The 16,045-nt window shown below is 31.3% G+C and overlaps 1 protein-coding gene across 5 annotated transcripts in view; it reads right to left on the reverse strand.

The window, feature by feature from the left end:
- The window catches only part of LOC114941608 (neurotrimin), a 61,867-nt gene that overhangs the window by 3,700 nt on the left and 42,122 nt on the right, over positions 1-16,045 (reverse strand). The window contains exons 1-5 of one of the 5 annotated variants that reach the window (XM_085487004.1): positions 15,324-15,663; positions 14,605-14,695; positions 10,069-10,238; positions 5,159-5,369; positions 3,301-3,428 (exon numbers count right to left, since the gene is read on the reverse strand). In XM_085487004.1, coding sequence (XP_085343130.1) covers positions 3,301-3,428; positions 5,159-5,369; positions 10,069-10,238; positions 14,605-14,644 — 549 coding nt within the window. In that variant the 5' untranslated portion in view covers positions 14,645-14,695; positions 15,324-15,663. Of the gene's footprint in view, positions 1-3,300; positions 3,429-5,158; positions 5,370-10,068; positions 10,239-14,604; positions 15,664-16,045 lie in introns of those variants that run through there. The other 4 variants (XM_085487003.1, XM_085487002.1, XM_085487001.1 and 1 more) reach the window with 4 other exon arrangements.

Here is a 16,045-nt window from a genome sequence, read left to right on the forward strand (position 1 = left end):
GTGCGTTTGTTTTATGCAAAAATTTGAAAGAATCTACGTGTACTCTCTATTCCACAGACTAAAAATGACAAATATTTCATTTGTTTTCAGTCAGTATGGAAAATAAAATATTCTATTTTCATCCTCTTTTTATGCTATACACAAATCAGATATGATTTGTTTGGATTTTTTTCAATCAAAACAAAAATTCAATTATAAAACAAGTTTTCTGCATTTAATTGAGTTTTAATAAGCTATACGGATGTACAAAAAGAGACACAATTTTAAATATAATTTATTATTCAAAACAGGTGTATGAATGTATATACAAGTGTGCCTTTTTTGTATATAGATGTATGATATTGTTACGTTTCGTCTCTCTACGTACGTTTTTCTTTAATCAGACTGATATTTTTTCTAATAACGTTTATTGTTTTTACGCTTCTCAAAAGGAATTTACTAACATTCTATGTCTCAAAGCTTTAGTGTTTATTAAGGAGTGATTGCAATAGGTTGCGGTTCTCTATTCATTTTCTGAGGAAAACCACAAGTCTGTGAACCGAAACGTCAATGAATAAATCTGTTCCTTTAAAGGGATTTACTGACATTCCATGTCATAAACCTTTAATGTTTATTAAAGGATAATTGCAATAGGCTGCGGTTCTTTATTCATTTTCTGAGAAACGCCACAAGTTTATGAAGCGAAATGTCATTGAATAAATTTATTTTTTCATGGACCGAGTGTACCAATTACTTAAACTTACTAATTAAATAATATCACAAAGATATTTTAAAAATAAGGGATGGCTACATTTACTTCCATTAAATTTTTATTTAATATAAAGTTTAATTTTAATGTAATTTCGAAAAAATATGTTCAGCGCTTTTGATGGATATAATGTTAATGCATTCTCATTTCGCGTAAGAGTCGATCCAGTGCGCATCAACGTCTGCATGTCATTACTACAATTGCATGCCGTCAGTAAATTCCAATGTAACAATGCCGACGGCTGAGTGCTGTCGACGGACCGCAAAATGTCAAAAATGTTGAAATTTTGGAAAATTTAAAATATCAAGTCCACAACAGTCAGCAAAAAAAATATCTGTATTTTTATATATTTGTTGTAATTCTAGAATATCATGCCAATATTATTGAAAAATTCCCCAAACATAACGTCATTTCCACTCTACTTTTTGACTCTGTAAGCTTTATTTTCAATACATAGAATTCTTTAATATATAGAATTATTTTTAATATATATGTATATGTGAAAATACTACAAGGATTAAGTCTTTCAATCCAACATTGTTTGTTTCCGAGTTACACAGTCTGTGTTTTATTTTATCCGAAAGATTATTCCAAACAAAGTGGGGTCACATATACTGGAGGGGCCATACTTTGTCGGGATTTTTAGAGTCCGATAAATTCCAGTATGATTCTTTCGAGTTAGAATGTTAGTCTGAAAATATTCAGAAATCAAATAATAATCCAACGCTTTTTCTGCGGTGGAACTTCCTTGAATTAGGTTGATCTTGCATAAGCCTTTTTAACGAGGATATATAAAGCGGATTACACCATGGATAATACCGATTGCTCAAGTCGGTGGAAATTCGCTCGAATACTATTGTTATATATTTGAATTTTTTGCCGATGATAATTTTAATTGTCGCTAAATCGTTAAATCCTTTGTCCGCGTGTTGGTATACTTTCGATTGTTATATTTAATTTGGTTCATAATTAAATGTTGCGTGCTGATGATAAATTCATGTAATTACATTCAATAGAGAAAGTGAACCGATACTGATATTTGTGCGAACTCAATTATATATCAACAAGACAGAAACGTGATTGCGCGTTCACTAATTATTTATGTTAGGTATATATCCCGCATATCTCAACAGACATAATTCTCCCTACAAACGGCGGGATTAACTGGGTTATAGGGATATGGAAGGAATGCGTGCGACGAGACGAGACAAACGGAAAATACGAGGCTATAGCAGAAATACTACGTGTCGAATTTTTCACTCTGAATTTGAGCAAACGCGCGCGAGATCACGATAGGATTGGCTAGTACAGATGTGCAATAGATGTGCAATAGCATCGGAAGGGGATAGAAAGTGAATGATGAGGAGTACGAGCATGAAGGAAAATCTCTGCGTATGCGACACGAAAGCTTACAGGATCGAAAGCTACAAAACAGATGGGGTTCGGAGAAAGAAAGTCAAATTCTTGGGGAAATAGAGTAAGAAATAACGCGACAGACGGATGAGCAAGATTTCGACCCGCAGGTGAGGATTGCGATAATCGGATTGTGAAAAAGGTCTTCGAATAAGAGAAAAGAAAATGAAAGAGATAAATAACCGGTGGAAAAAAGAAAATGAATTTTCTCGGAAAAGAAGCGAAAGAAATGGTAACAAAGAGAGGAAAGGAACGGAGAGATGTTTCAGAATAATTAAATTAAATGGGGATTATTCTTATACTACATAATAATAATAATAATAATCAAAATATATAATAATTTAAAAAAAATAGAAAAAGCACTAGAAAATAATAGGTCAAAGAAAAGGTATAAGAGTGTTGGCGCACCAAGTTATATGGATATTATACTAAATAATTCTGTATATTTATAAAATTAAAAGTCTATAATTTTAAATTAAGTCAGCATCGCTGAAACAATAGTGAAATACGGAAAATGTAAAAAGGAACGGGGATACAGTGCGTATAATATTCGCGAAGAAATGGAAGACACTGCACGAAACGAGAGAGTTAATGCGATGAACTGTCGGTGGGAGCTCGAAAGTAAGAATATAAGACCTAAGTAGAAGCCCACAAGATACAAAGACAGACACGAAGAAATAGATGTTATATAATGCGACCAGGGTTAGTAAAGCACATACTGAAGAAACTTTACGCGGCAAAGGAGAAAGAGAAGGATAAGGGTGAGGTTTTGAAGTTGAGAAATGAGGTGGAGTTACCGCGATGTTCGTACATTTAAAAATTGAACAAGGAGAAATGTTCTGTGAACAGGTAATATTAAAATTAAAAGTTTCCTCTTTTGCGAACTCAGAATCTTAGACTTAAAAACTTGTTTAAAACAAATCACACACCGGACGGATCGGGTAAGCGCGATTCGAATAAGAGATGATAAGAAATTACGGTGAAATGAAAAGAAAGATGCGGATTTAAAAGTCAATATCTTTTATGTGACATCTTAGAAATTAATAATTGAAAATTAATTTGTCGGCCCGCGTTCTCCTCTTCCTTCTTGCAATTATTTTCAATTTAGTCAAACAAAATTCCACTTAATGACAACATACCTCATTATTGTGAGTCCACTTAATGGTAAACGGTGGTTCAGGACTGTGTCGTACAACACAGGTCAAGTTCATAGTGCTATCCTTGTTTATGTACATCTCTGGTTCTCCAATAATTACCGTCACAGGTTCTGTGAATAAGGATAAAAATATACATATACATATATATATATATATATATATATATATATATATAATTAATAATAATTATTAAAATAATCTGATCGAATATCTCAAGCAAGTATTATGTTAATTTGCAAAAAGATCATGTTACATCGATGGATGAATTTTTCCTCTTAAATTATTATTGCGAAATACAGCGGAAATTTAATTAGCTTCTCAAACTTACTTAGTTTCACTTAAACTTAGTTTCAATTTAGATTATCATAGAATTAACGAATAACATCTTTAGACACGCTATAAAAACATTTATATGGTGATAAGAGAGGTATCAATTTTATGCTCTCTCTCTTCGATTTTAATATAGTTTGTAAAGAGATCCTATCTGCTAGTTTTACTTAATAGTAATTTTAATGGATAATTTAAACTATAAAACCAAGAAAAAAAGAAGCGAAAATATTCTAAATGTATTCATTTCAAGAATTTATATTTTTTTAATTACATTTATTATGTGACTTATTATTGCTTCTTTGTTTCATTTAAAAATAATTAAACGCTATAATTAGTTAATAAAAAAGAAACAGAAGTTAAACAGACAAAACATTATAAAATTAAATGTGTACATATGCTCGTGTGTGTTAATTAATTTTTCTTGATTAAGCTTTTGCTCTTTTTTATATTTTACAATTTTATATGATTTTACTATAATATTTTAGCGATAAAATAGTGTTATTTTAGCCAATAAAAATTCATAAAGATTAAAATAAAAATAGATAGTTATTAATTTTAATTATTAATGGAAAGTTATTAAGAGAGAATAGAAATTATTAATGAACAGCTCGTAATTTTGTATTAAACTATTGTTACTTGTTTGTTCATGGCTCGTCATTATTATGATTAGAAACATCAATATTATACATCAATAATACCATAATATTATAATGTTTCTAATAATATTATAATAATAAACAAAAATATGGATAGAGATTAATATTAATGTATCACCAATGCAACAAATACTTTTCTCTTTCTCTCTCTGTATAATAATTATCGGAATATTAAAAGAAGACTCGTTGCAAAACATTTTCATTATCAATTTTTACATAGTACCAATTGGAGATACATATCTACATAAATCTGTATTTTAGAGAAGATTGTTATTAAATGGTTAATATATCAAGTTAATACTAAGTTCCAAATTAGAGAAGCTGATTAAAGTTCCTATCCGCAGAATGAGCGAACATGCATAATGATAGAAATTTATAATTCGCCAAGTTCCCGGAAACTGTGCAATCTGTCTGACGAGCTTCGTACAAACTTCAACGAGCTTCATAAAAATCTTAGTGAAAGGAAGAGGTCGTATTCCGATTTCATAAATCGTATCTCCTCACGTTGATAATTTAATTCTTCCGCTTGAATTCGCGTTTGTCGAGGGGCGAATGCGAGTAAGCAGATATCGCGAGGACGAGGAGCAGCTATAGGTAAAATATCTATGAATCGCGTGTCTCCATTGAGAAACACTTCCCACAAATGATTAAGTCATACAATGAATCAACCACCGTAGTGTAAAGCAAATGCTGTGAGTATCGCGATGCACGTGCGGCGCACATTAAACTTCCAACAAGCAAACAGATATAGCGTGAATTTCCGCGTCTCGGGTGAAATCAGCACACGACGACGACGGTCTCTCCGCGCGATGAAAAACGATGTAAAAAGAGAGACGGGCAGAGGTAGAACTCACCGACCACAGAAAGGAGCATGGAATGACCTATGGGCGGCGTCGTGGATACTTGACACTCGTATGTGCCGGAATCTCGTCGTTGGGGGTATTTTACTTGCAGCGTCCAGTCCTCCGAGTGCGGTGAATGTAACGCGACGAATCTCTGGTCCGATGTATACGTCTCGACGCCCACGGTGAGGAGATGGATGTCCCTGTGTCTCACCCATGACACCTACAAAAAGAGAAAGAAAAACCACACCCCCGCAGCCTTTTCGTCAGATGTTCGTACCTTGCGCTCGCCTGTAATTTGTACAGCTGCGCGCTTCCGAATGAGTACCCGGACAAATCGATCAATTAAGTAAGGGATTGTGATCGGTACATATATATATATATATATATATATATATATATATATATATATGTACATCTATAATGCAAATGGATTGGAATTTTTTTCAATATATATACGGACGTATAAAAATGATCTGACGAGTGAAGCGAGTGAAAGATTTATTTTTCTTCATAGCGCACATGAAGGACCGAATTCATGAAAAAAAATTCATACCGATTACAATGTCTCTGATTTTTGACGTTATACAATATTTTATATTTTGCCGATAACATTTGACGGATCGTGCTCTCTTCACCGCATAGAGAGAAAAGATCCACGTGATTGATTTACATAAACGCAGTGTGCGTTCGAGCGTATTATATTAGCAGGAACGCGGTCGATATTGAAATACCGAACACGTAGAATGAAAATGCGTATTCTCCCATAAAAACGGCTTCATTGAGTTTTGCACGCGTGCCTGGCGTACTAAAGTTGAGATGAAAAGGGGCAAAGGTGCAAGCACAAGAACCGTGACGCGGCTTTTGTTCCTGTGACGCTCAGTTTCGTTCGATCCAACACTAATGAAAAGCGCATATTCGATTTTAGCTAAAATATATATATATATATATATATATATGTATAACAACCGAACGATTGTATTTTTGCTTTTAACTCGCAAAAAAATACCTCCATCGACAAAATACAAAGTTATAATCATTAAAATAATTTCCATATTCAGTAATTGTATTTCGATTCTTATTAAAAAGTAATGCGATTAAAAAATATAATTGAACGTAATAAATTAATTCAATTAACAGTTATTTATAATTAGCTAAAAACTTATTGTTAGATAATTCTGTTAAAAAATTAATAGTACAGTAATACTATTTTTAATTATTTCTTAATTTACGGTTTTGAATGGTTTTCAGTTTCGGGAGCTGTTTTTTGTGTATAAATGTGTATTAAAATATTTTTTTACATAATAAAATAATGTACATTTTCCACATTTTATTATATGTATATTATAAAATTATATTAATTTTGAAATTAATTATCTTTAAATGGTGAGTTATGACGTAATGCAAACATTTATTTAAAATTATTTAAAAATTATTATATGTTGAAAGAGTACATCTATGTATAGAGTAAATTATAGTTATAGTTATAGTTATAAATCTTCAGAGATAGGCATGGTAGATTTCGAAATGTATTTAAATTACATATTTGTTACTTCTTGCATATTCCATGAGAGCATTAATAATGTGAACAAAATTATAATGTTTTCAACTAATTAATGTTAATTAATTGAAAACATTATAATTTGTTCACATTATTAATGCTCTCGTAGGATATGCAAAAAGTAACAAATATGTAATAATTTGCATATAATTCAAAGTCTAGACATGAGTGTCTAATAAATATAATTAATAAATAATATTTCACATAATTCAATAAATCAGATAAAACTAAACGAAAGAAAACGAATTCGTAACAAATAAAGCTAATCATATTAGCTAACTTTGCATTAAAAAATTAGTAATCTAGAATTGAATCTAAATTGGATTAAATTGATTGTAAGAATTGAAAATTTGAATTTGAATTTAAATGTGAATAACTGAACTAATCTAAACTAAACTAAAATTAAATTGCATCACTAATGTATATATGTAAGTATATAAAAAATTCGTTACTTTTTTAAACAATAATATTACTAAATATAATTTATAAAATAACATTTATAAATTAAATTGTCGCGGTCTTCACGCACATACATCCGTGTTCGGCTCTCATAGCCTTTCTATTTACAATGTTATTTAATATTTATAAAATTTTGGATTTGTTTAGTTCAAAATATTATAATATATTATAATATTTAAAATATTGAATATTATATTACACATTAAAATATTAAAATATTACATTTAAAATATTTTATAAAAAATATATATTCTAAACGGTTTTTAATGCATTTTATTGAAAAAAAAGAAAATGTTGAAATTTAATATATTTATACTTTTGGATATGGGTATAAAACTAAATTATCATATTGAAATTTAACTTATATTGATTTGTGATTAAAATAATTCAACGCTCTTTGTTCATACCACTTCAGTATTCATAGAGATTTGCTCGCGCGCATGTCGACCTATATTTCCTATATTCTACAGATGCACTTTCAATGTGAAATACGAAGAAATATTTGTATATACATATATATGTGATTCCCAAGAGGGATATACTTATATAAAGTGAAAAGATCGATTTATCAATTTACGTTAAATTCCTATATTTTTGAATATTTCTGGTAATCATCATAACATCAGAAATCTTCGTGCTTCTTCTTTTCATTTTCTCTTCGTGATTATGGCATACAATTTACTACCATCCGTAAAAGTCACACAAGCAAATAATCTTAAGCTTTCAGAAATCCATTTTGAAAATGTCAATATGTGCATTCAAATATGATAGTGCCTGTAAGTGCACAATTCTTCAAAAGAGATGTATCGAATGTACTTTTTTGATCAATATACAATAACGTATAATGATATATTTAACAATAATTGCATTAATATATTAATACGTATTTACGTAAAAAGTCACATTACACGATAAAATTTATTTTTAATAAAATATACTTCGATTGAATTTTAACGAATAATAATAATGAATATTATAATAATCGAATATTGATATATGTATTCAATGACAATAAAAGATATTAATGTTTAACTTTTCACATACAGTAAATTTCTCAATAATTTTATATAGATAAATGGTATTTGCATTGCATTATAATTCACTACATTTGAGATAACAAGTTTCAAAATTAATATAATCTTATACATAAATAATGAAATAAAAAATGGAAAATGTAGCTGCATTGTTTTATTATAAAAAAATATATATATATTTCAACTACATACGCACAGCTGCAGATTATACCGTTGAAATTAAAAATGTATTTCTCTTTCTCATAAATAATTTTAAATGCCAGAATTTTAGTTATTATTTTCGTATTAATTCGTCATTGAAGATAATAAGCTTTCTCTAAAAATTAACACTAGTGTGTATAAGGCCGGCAGACGTGCAAAATTTACATTGCTCTGTGAAAACGTAATTCAACTACGCATGGACGCAGCAAAGAGACAGATTGTGCCAGTGAAATATAAAAAACGGTGTTAACGAAATAGGGACGAGCAGTGCGAGCAAAAACTCAGACGCGAAAGATGCGAAAGAGTGTGCTTTTTTACTAAAATTTCTCTCAAGCGTACTGGCGCATGAACTGGACGTACAAAAAAAAGGGAAAAAAAAGAGATATACAACGCTCTTTTATATAACTCTCTTGGCTATCCTCGTCTGCGATGTTCCACTTCTTCAAATAAGTATCTCTCATGATGAGTTAACTTTATTATACATGTGGTGACACACACACACACAAAAATAAACACCGCGTATAGAACAAGAACATAAAATTGCGTGTCAAGTTTGAAACTAATCGAGTTTCATAACTCATATATAAGTTTCACGACATCGATAGTCACATCTTCTTCGCTTTTCCTTTATAATCTATTCATAAACTTCTGCAAATGATACTATAATGCGGCCATATTTATCTCTCGCGATATAACGCTCTTATCATTTAGTGATATGTTTTATTTATCAAAATATAAATGTAGTATAAAAAGAAGAAGAGAAACGAGATATATATTATATAAGTTACACAATTGTATATGTAAGAGCAAAATTTATATATCTAATGGATATGTTTTTAACATCTAAATTGATTTCTAGTGTTTAAAACTGATCGAGAGTTATGTGCTTTGAGTCAATCTATTTTTGGCAAAAGGTATTTCTGGTTAACTTCAAGAATATTACCGCTAAGAAATATTTTTAACACTGACAGTCACAATTTTTCGATATATTGGAAATGAAAGTGGTACTCACAAGTTAGAATGCATATTATTGGGACTAAAATTGAACATTTCTTCAATATTGCAAGGATTTAAGTATGCTAAAGGAATATTTCTTAAAACTTCATCACTCACAAATTCTTATAGAAGTTAAAATAAACTTTAGAAAACGAAGAGAGAGAGAGAAAAAGAGAACTCTCTTTATCGATACTTATCTATGTGTTTTCTGCGCCAAACTTATAATATTACTAAAATCGCATTATACAAAACTTTATTAGTTTTAGTATAATGTGCGCGAGAGATAATATTATTAGAATATAAAACTACATTGCATATATGAAAGCGTATACGAATGAATTGTTATTATGATATTATCGGATGTTACAATTTTCATCTCTGTTCTCTTAATCTTTTTACTGATTCTATTCTGAAAAGGATAGCATTAATATAGAGATGAACGAGCTGTATTAAAGTTGTAAATAAATTCTCTCAATTATTAACATACGCGTATTTGATATCGAGATAAAAATGTTAATTACACGCATACACACGTATATATATATATATATATATATATATATATATATATATATATATGTATATCTATACGTTATATTGCATTATTTTCTTTACAGAAATAGAAACTATTTTTTTTATAAAATAGAAGGGATATTTGATATTTTACGTACCGTTCGGTCGCCTAAATTTCGTACTCGGCACTTCAGCGTTGCTGTTTGGCCGACGAGGGCTGTCACGTTGCGAGAGACAGAGAAATCAAAATACGGCCCCCGATCGAGCGGCTCCGATGCACGATCATCGTATGTCCTGTGATCGGCCATACAACGGATAGGTCCTTGCACTTTGAACAAACACAATATCATACCTTAGCGAGACTGGCTACATATCTTTTAATATAGCGCGAGATGTAATTTATACTGTTCAAACAATAATATATTATCGTCATTTCGTTCTATCTCGAATGCATTAGAAATATCGCTTTCCGGACAATTAAATGAGTTGAAGTATTTAACGAGTTCAAATCAAAGTATATTGGAGTTTTCTTCTTATTAGGAAAAGAAAATAATTATCTAAATAAATTCTTAAAAGAAATTTCAATACTTTTAAAGGAGCTTTATATTTTTGAAACATTATTTTCTAATCCCTGCATTGCTTGGGTCTTTGTATATCTTGTATAGTATAATAAACAAAAACGATTTATTAATGCGGTATACAGTATATCCTGTGCGGTAGTTTATGTCATAAAAAGCCGTATTATTCTCGGGTTAACGATGTCTTTTAATTCTTATTGCTTGTTCCCTGTTGCACGATAACATAAAATTAAACGTGTTGTGCCCGTATATGAACAAATTATATATTTTATTTTATTCCGCAGTTTCGCATATACGTAATTAAATAACTTTTCATAAATATATAAATATTTTAGCAGTTACAGACGAACCTAAATCGCCGCAGAATTTAATTAATCTTTAAGAACTTTTAGTTACTTAAAGGGGAGTATTTTATAAGATAAGATACAACCATAAAATATAAGATAGAACATACATTTTTTATCAAGTATCTCTTCTGCAATTTTTTAACACCATTATCGGAGAATATAACTTTTTGTAAAAACGCCTCTTTTCTCGCAACCAAAGAAAGACTGTGATAGAATCTGTAAGATTGTGGCAGTTAAAAAATGAGGACATCTTGCTTGAAAAAGGAAACATCTTGCTTGCTAAAGAAAAGAACTATTTGAAATAAAGAATATGCAAAAAAAATATCTATACTTTTAATGAGCAATATTATTGGAAAATAATGCATTCATTATTTTTATTTTTCACATGATTCTATTGAGTTTTCTCTAAAATTAACAGGAATAACTTGATAAAAGTTATCTTTTATCTCTAACTATCTTTTTTTCTACCATGATTTTTAAAATGTTGATATTTGGTATCTTTCACAAGAAAATCTGAAATTGAAATTTACTCTAAATTAAACGATAAATAATGTTTAATTCAAACTCATTTACTTCTAAAGCTTAATTCATGTAAAATCCTTTATTATATACAACTCAAGAATTCTTTATTCCTTTGTGAGCCTTTGTAATGTTTATATAATCATTTTGTTTTGATCTCTTCTTTTTTCTGATTTATTTCGCATTTGAACTTCCAGTAACGTTAGTCTTTTTATCAAAAGAGACGTTTTTCTCTCCCACATGTTTTATATTTCAAAGTTTTCCTTTATCTTTCTCCCTTTAAAACTTCCTTCTTAAATTTCTCTCTTTTACAATTTTAAAAAGTTTAAAAAGTTTATAAAAGCAACTCATGTATATATTGAATATTAATAAACGTACATACATATATGTGTGTCTTTGCTTCTATGAAAGTGCTCTCACGCTTTACACGGAACATTGAATGTTTAACATTTGACTGTAAACACGATTGTGTATTCCGATTCAATATACCAAAGTAACATAACATGCTTGTACGCCGTAAATAGCCGTGAAATAGCAAAATCATAAATTGACAGAGTAAACTCTCCATTATTCGTTTATCAAGTTCTCTGACATTGTGAATCGTCCATCGTTCACGGGAAAGTTTGTAACTTTAGTTGGATGTACATACTCTCCGTAATATATATATGTAGACATTTCTATATAAGCGCCAACTTGACGGTGGAGTACGCCCTTCGTAACATTAATAGCGAAAATGTGTAACAATGTGAAGAGAGCTTCTTATATATATATAACAAACGAAATGCATGGGAAATATGCAGAATATTCGCGCGCGCTCTTTTTCCAAAAGAAAAATTCCGTTCGCGATATCGGCCGCACAGTTTTCCGAATCCGATAAACCCGTCGTCAGAGAACTGTGCGTTAAAAATAAATGTGGCTCCAAAAGGGTAACTTTAAAGGGATGCAGGTAGTTGTGCGAGTAAATATTTACCTTACCGCGCTTTCGTGGGATTTGCGCCGTCCCGCATAACCCACGTTAAAATACATATCAGGATTTCCATCCTTTCAGTCGTGTTTTCTTCGTGCTTACTCTAACCAGCAATGTACGGTAGATTTAATTTTCTTCGTGTTACTTCTTATTCATATATATAATTTTAATTCATTTTGCAACTAACTATGGATGTAGTCAGTTTTGTAATCTTAAGCCTGATCTTAATTTAATTTTAAGCTAAAGCCTAAAGCTATTAATGTTAAACATGTCGTAAGAGTGCGCGCGTTTATATCATCTCAAGAAATATTAACCTTAATCCTGAGAATAGCTTGAAAATATATTCTCTCCTTTATTTTTATTTTCTTAAGTTTGAAACAATGATATAGCTCTGGCATATGAAAAATATCAGTACAATTACATTCTAAAAATTTTATATTTTTTAATATGAAAAATTATCTAACATTATATCGAAAATTTTATTTATTTAATCAATTTCTTTTGATTCTTATTTTGTAATTTTGCCTCTTTTAAGTTGCTTTTTATACCAAACTTTTAATAACTCTTAATAAATACCTCTTTGTGAACAGGAAAAATAATTCTATTTGTTATATAAAATAAAAGCATTTTTATATAAAATTATTTTACACCATATTATTATAAGATTGTTATAAGAAAACAAGAGTTGTGTTTCTGAGAATATGTACTTGTCAAATTAACGTTTGCAGGTCGATGAAATTTCTGTTCAAAGTATACAAATTCAATATAGTGCTTTATGGTACGCTTACTGTTGAATGAACAGTAAGGTCAAGTGAAGGTAAAGGTAAGAATCATTAAAGTCATTGAACTGAAATTAATTAAAATTATACGGCATGTTAAACAATATAATTTTAGCAATGTAATCTGTTGGGTTGCAAAAATCAAATAAGAATATTCAGATAAAAAAAATGATGTGTGCATGTTATATAATATAATTACAATTTTTTAAAATTAATCTGTAATAATTAATATAATTTCTCAAATAGTACGCGTACGCACGAAATGGTGCGGAATAATATTTTGCGAAAAATTGTAATATTAATAAAAGCAACAGCGGAAATTTAAACAAAGAGGAAACAGGAAAATATTAATATTAATTAAGTATCATATTTTACACACAATTATATTTATTATACGTAAAAATACGCAAAAATACTAAAGAATATTCTGTTCCACGATATATTGTATGAAAAGAATTCAAGTTACGTATATGTCTGCATTTTATTAATTATCTTTTTTTTTGCTCTGTGATATTATATAATATTATAGATCTTGTCTCTTTAGATCAGAGCTATACATGGAAATTTCGGGTTAATTGCTGTATAAACTCGTATTTTGGACAAAGCTAATGTTAAGACTAAGTTATTACAAAGTTAAGGCTAAGTTTGGAAGCTAACTAAATCCACTGTAATACACTGTAATATACTGTGTCAGTATTCCCCACCCCGCTAAATATATAATATTACATCGCGTGATTTCTCGCGAAAAGGGGTAGATATTCAATGCGTATCGCGACATAAAAAGGCAGTTTACGCGCCGCTCGATCTGAACGTGCTTCGCGTAACATCATTAACCTGTTTTGAAAAGAAGAAAAGCAGTTAAAGTTTATTTGTTTGTTGGAATCGTAAAACTAATTTCATTGTTCGTATTCTTCGTGTTTTAATCGAACCAGAAACTTTTCTGGAAACAAATATATCATGCAACACTCAAGAATCACTTATGTACGGTGAGTGACCATTAACACTTATTTTTACGATTGTAAAGTAATATATATATATATATATATATATATAATTTTTTAAGCGGATAATTATATTATATAATTTTTTTATTATTACATAACTGTAAATGGAATAATTATTTAGACGAATTATTGATTTGGTTTCTCAATAATCTTGTCAAGTTTGATATTTTCTTCCTTGATTTATAATATAATATATTTTTAGCATTGTTTTGAAACCACGTGTAAAAATAAAATTTCTATTAAATAGTAAAATTAATCTATATAAAAGAGAATTTTTTTCCATCAGATACATACACAAATATTGCATAATTCGGTTGATAAATATCAGATTAAACTTTTATTTGGTAATAAAACTGAATCATCTAAAATTTACATTCATTCTATTTGGTTGGATAATAACTGAATATCATATTTTTCTAGATCCGCTTTTTCCGCTGCAATTGTATGTTACGGAGAGATTTGGCGCGTTGTCGACGTCGACTGCGATTTATTTGACTCACCCGAAACCAGCAGACCGAGGGTTAAGATTAGGCACCTCATTTTTTATCTCTCATAGTCGTTTCGGAGCGCTGGTCGATTTCCTCCTCGATCCTGAAGGATGAATGAAACTTTTGCGGGTCGTAGAAAAAGAGGAACTGCCCGCGAATTTCGCTTGTGTGTGTATATATAATATATATGTATATATATACTTTGCACAGTGAAAATTTGCCGGAGAACGGAAATCTCAAGACGAGCTTATCGAATAATAAATCGACGATTTCCGGTTTTTCTTGCCTCTACGCTCCATGGCACCGTTACGTCCCTACTTTGTAACTGCGAATTTGTAACAGCAAGACGATTGCTCATCGCGACGGGGGTCGTTATTTGCCTCTTTCTATATCGCGTTCGGCCCGCATAGTCCGCTTTCAAGCCCGCTTAATTTGCTAACAGCCTCGCGATCTAGATTCGCGTAATTGAAAAGCACCGGCGGGGCGTGATACACGCATCCTTCCGGATCTTCGGTTTCTCTCCCACGTCCGTTTGCGACCCTCGTCTTATCGCATCCTCGACGAAATCGCCCGTTTGATCGTCGCGCTGGTCGTGTCATTTAAAAAAAAAAAAGGAAAAAGAAAAAAAATACGAAATTAACATATCTTGGAGAATTATTATTCTCTATACAAATATATACAAAACTCGCGAAACTCACTGTGTCTCTCCCCGACACGCTCTATTTAATTACCCCGTTTTGCGATCTAAGAGCATCGAGAATCGACATTAGGGGAGGAATCAATCCCGAGGAAAAACGACGGTGTCGTGATTCAAGCACGCATCCTTTTCTCTCATCTCGCGATAATGACAGGCGTGTCTCCGGCGCGTCCTGGTCGCCGGTTCTTGACACGCGACCCGATATATTATATATCCCCTCGACAAGGGAGGAACGATCCCTCGGATTCGACGGAGCAGATCGGCGCGAATGTCACTCGTTGCACGGATATCCGAGCGAAACTGAAGAGAACTGACAGTGCGTGCAAACGCGGCTTTGCGCGGCCCTGTGCTGCCCGGGAGAGACGCCCTGCCATCTATCCTCGCAACACACCCCCGCTCTCTCGTCCCCTTGCACGAGGGTGCAATGTGCGAGGAGAGATGAGGGTGATATTCCTGGCGCAAGCGTGTATCCCTCTCCGTTTTATCGCCGCCGTTTTCGCGCACGCTCTCTTTCTCGCGCTCACACCTTCGCCCTTTCTCGCTCGTCCTCTCTCTCTCGCGCAGCATCCCTAGCCGGGAATCCGGGAATCGAATATACCGTCCCAAGATACCACGGCGCCGATTAAACTTGGCAGTGGATTCTCTATATAAGATTCATCTCTGTTTTTTTTTTTTTTCTCGTACCTCGTGGATTTTAAATGTCTTTTTTTCAGTTTTCGGGTAAAATTTCCCGGCACTTATGAAAATTGCGTGTGT

Source organism: Nylanderia fulva, unplaced genomic scaffold (assembly GCF_048542155.1).
Source record: "Nylanderia fulva isolate GAGA-0341 unplaced genomic scaffold, ASM4854215v1 Scaffold5, whole genome shotgun sequence".
Lineage (NCBI taxonomy): Eukaryota > Metazoa > Arthropoda > Insecta > Hymenoptera > Formicidae > Nylanderia > Nylanderia fulva.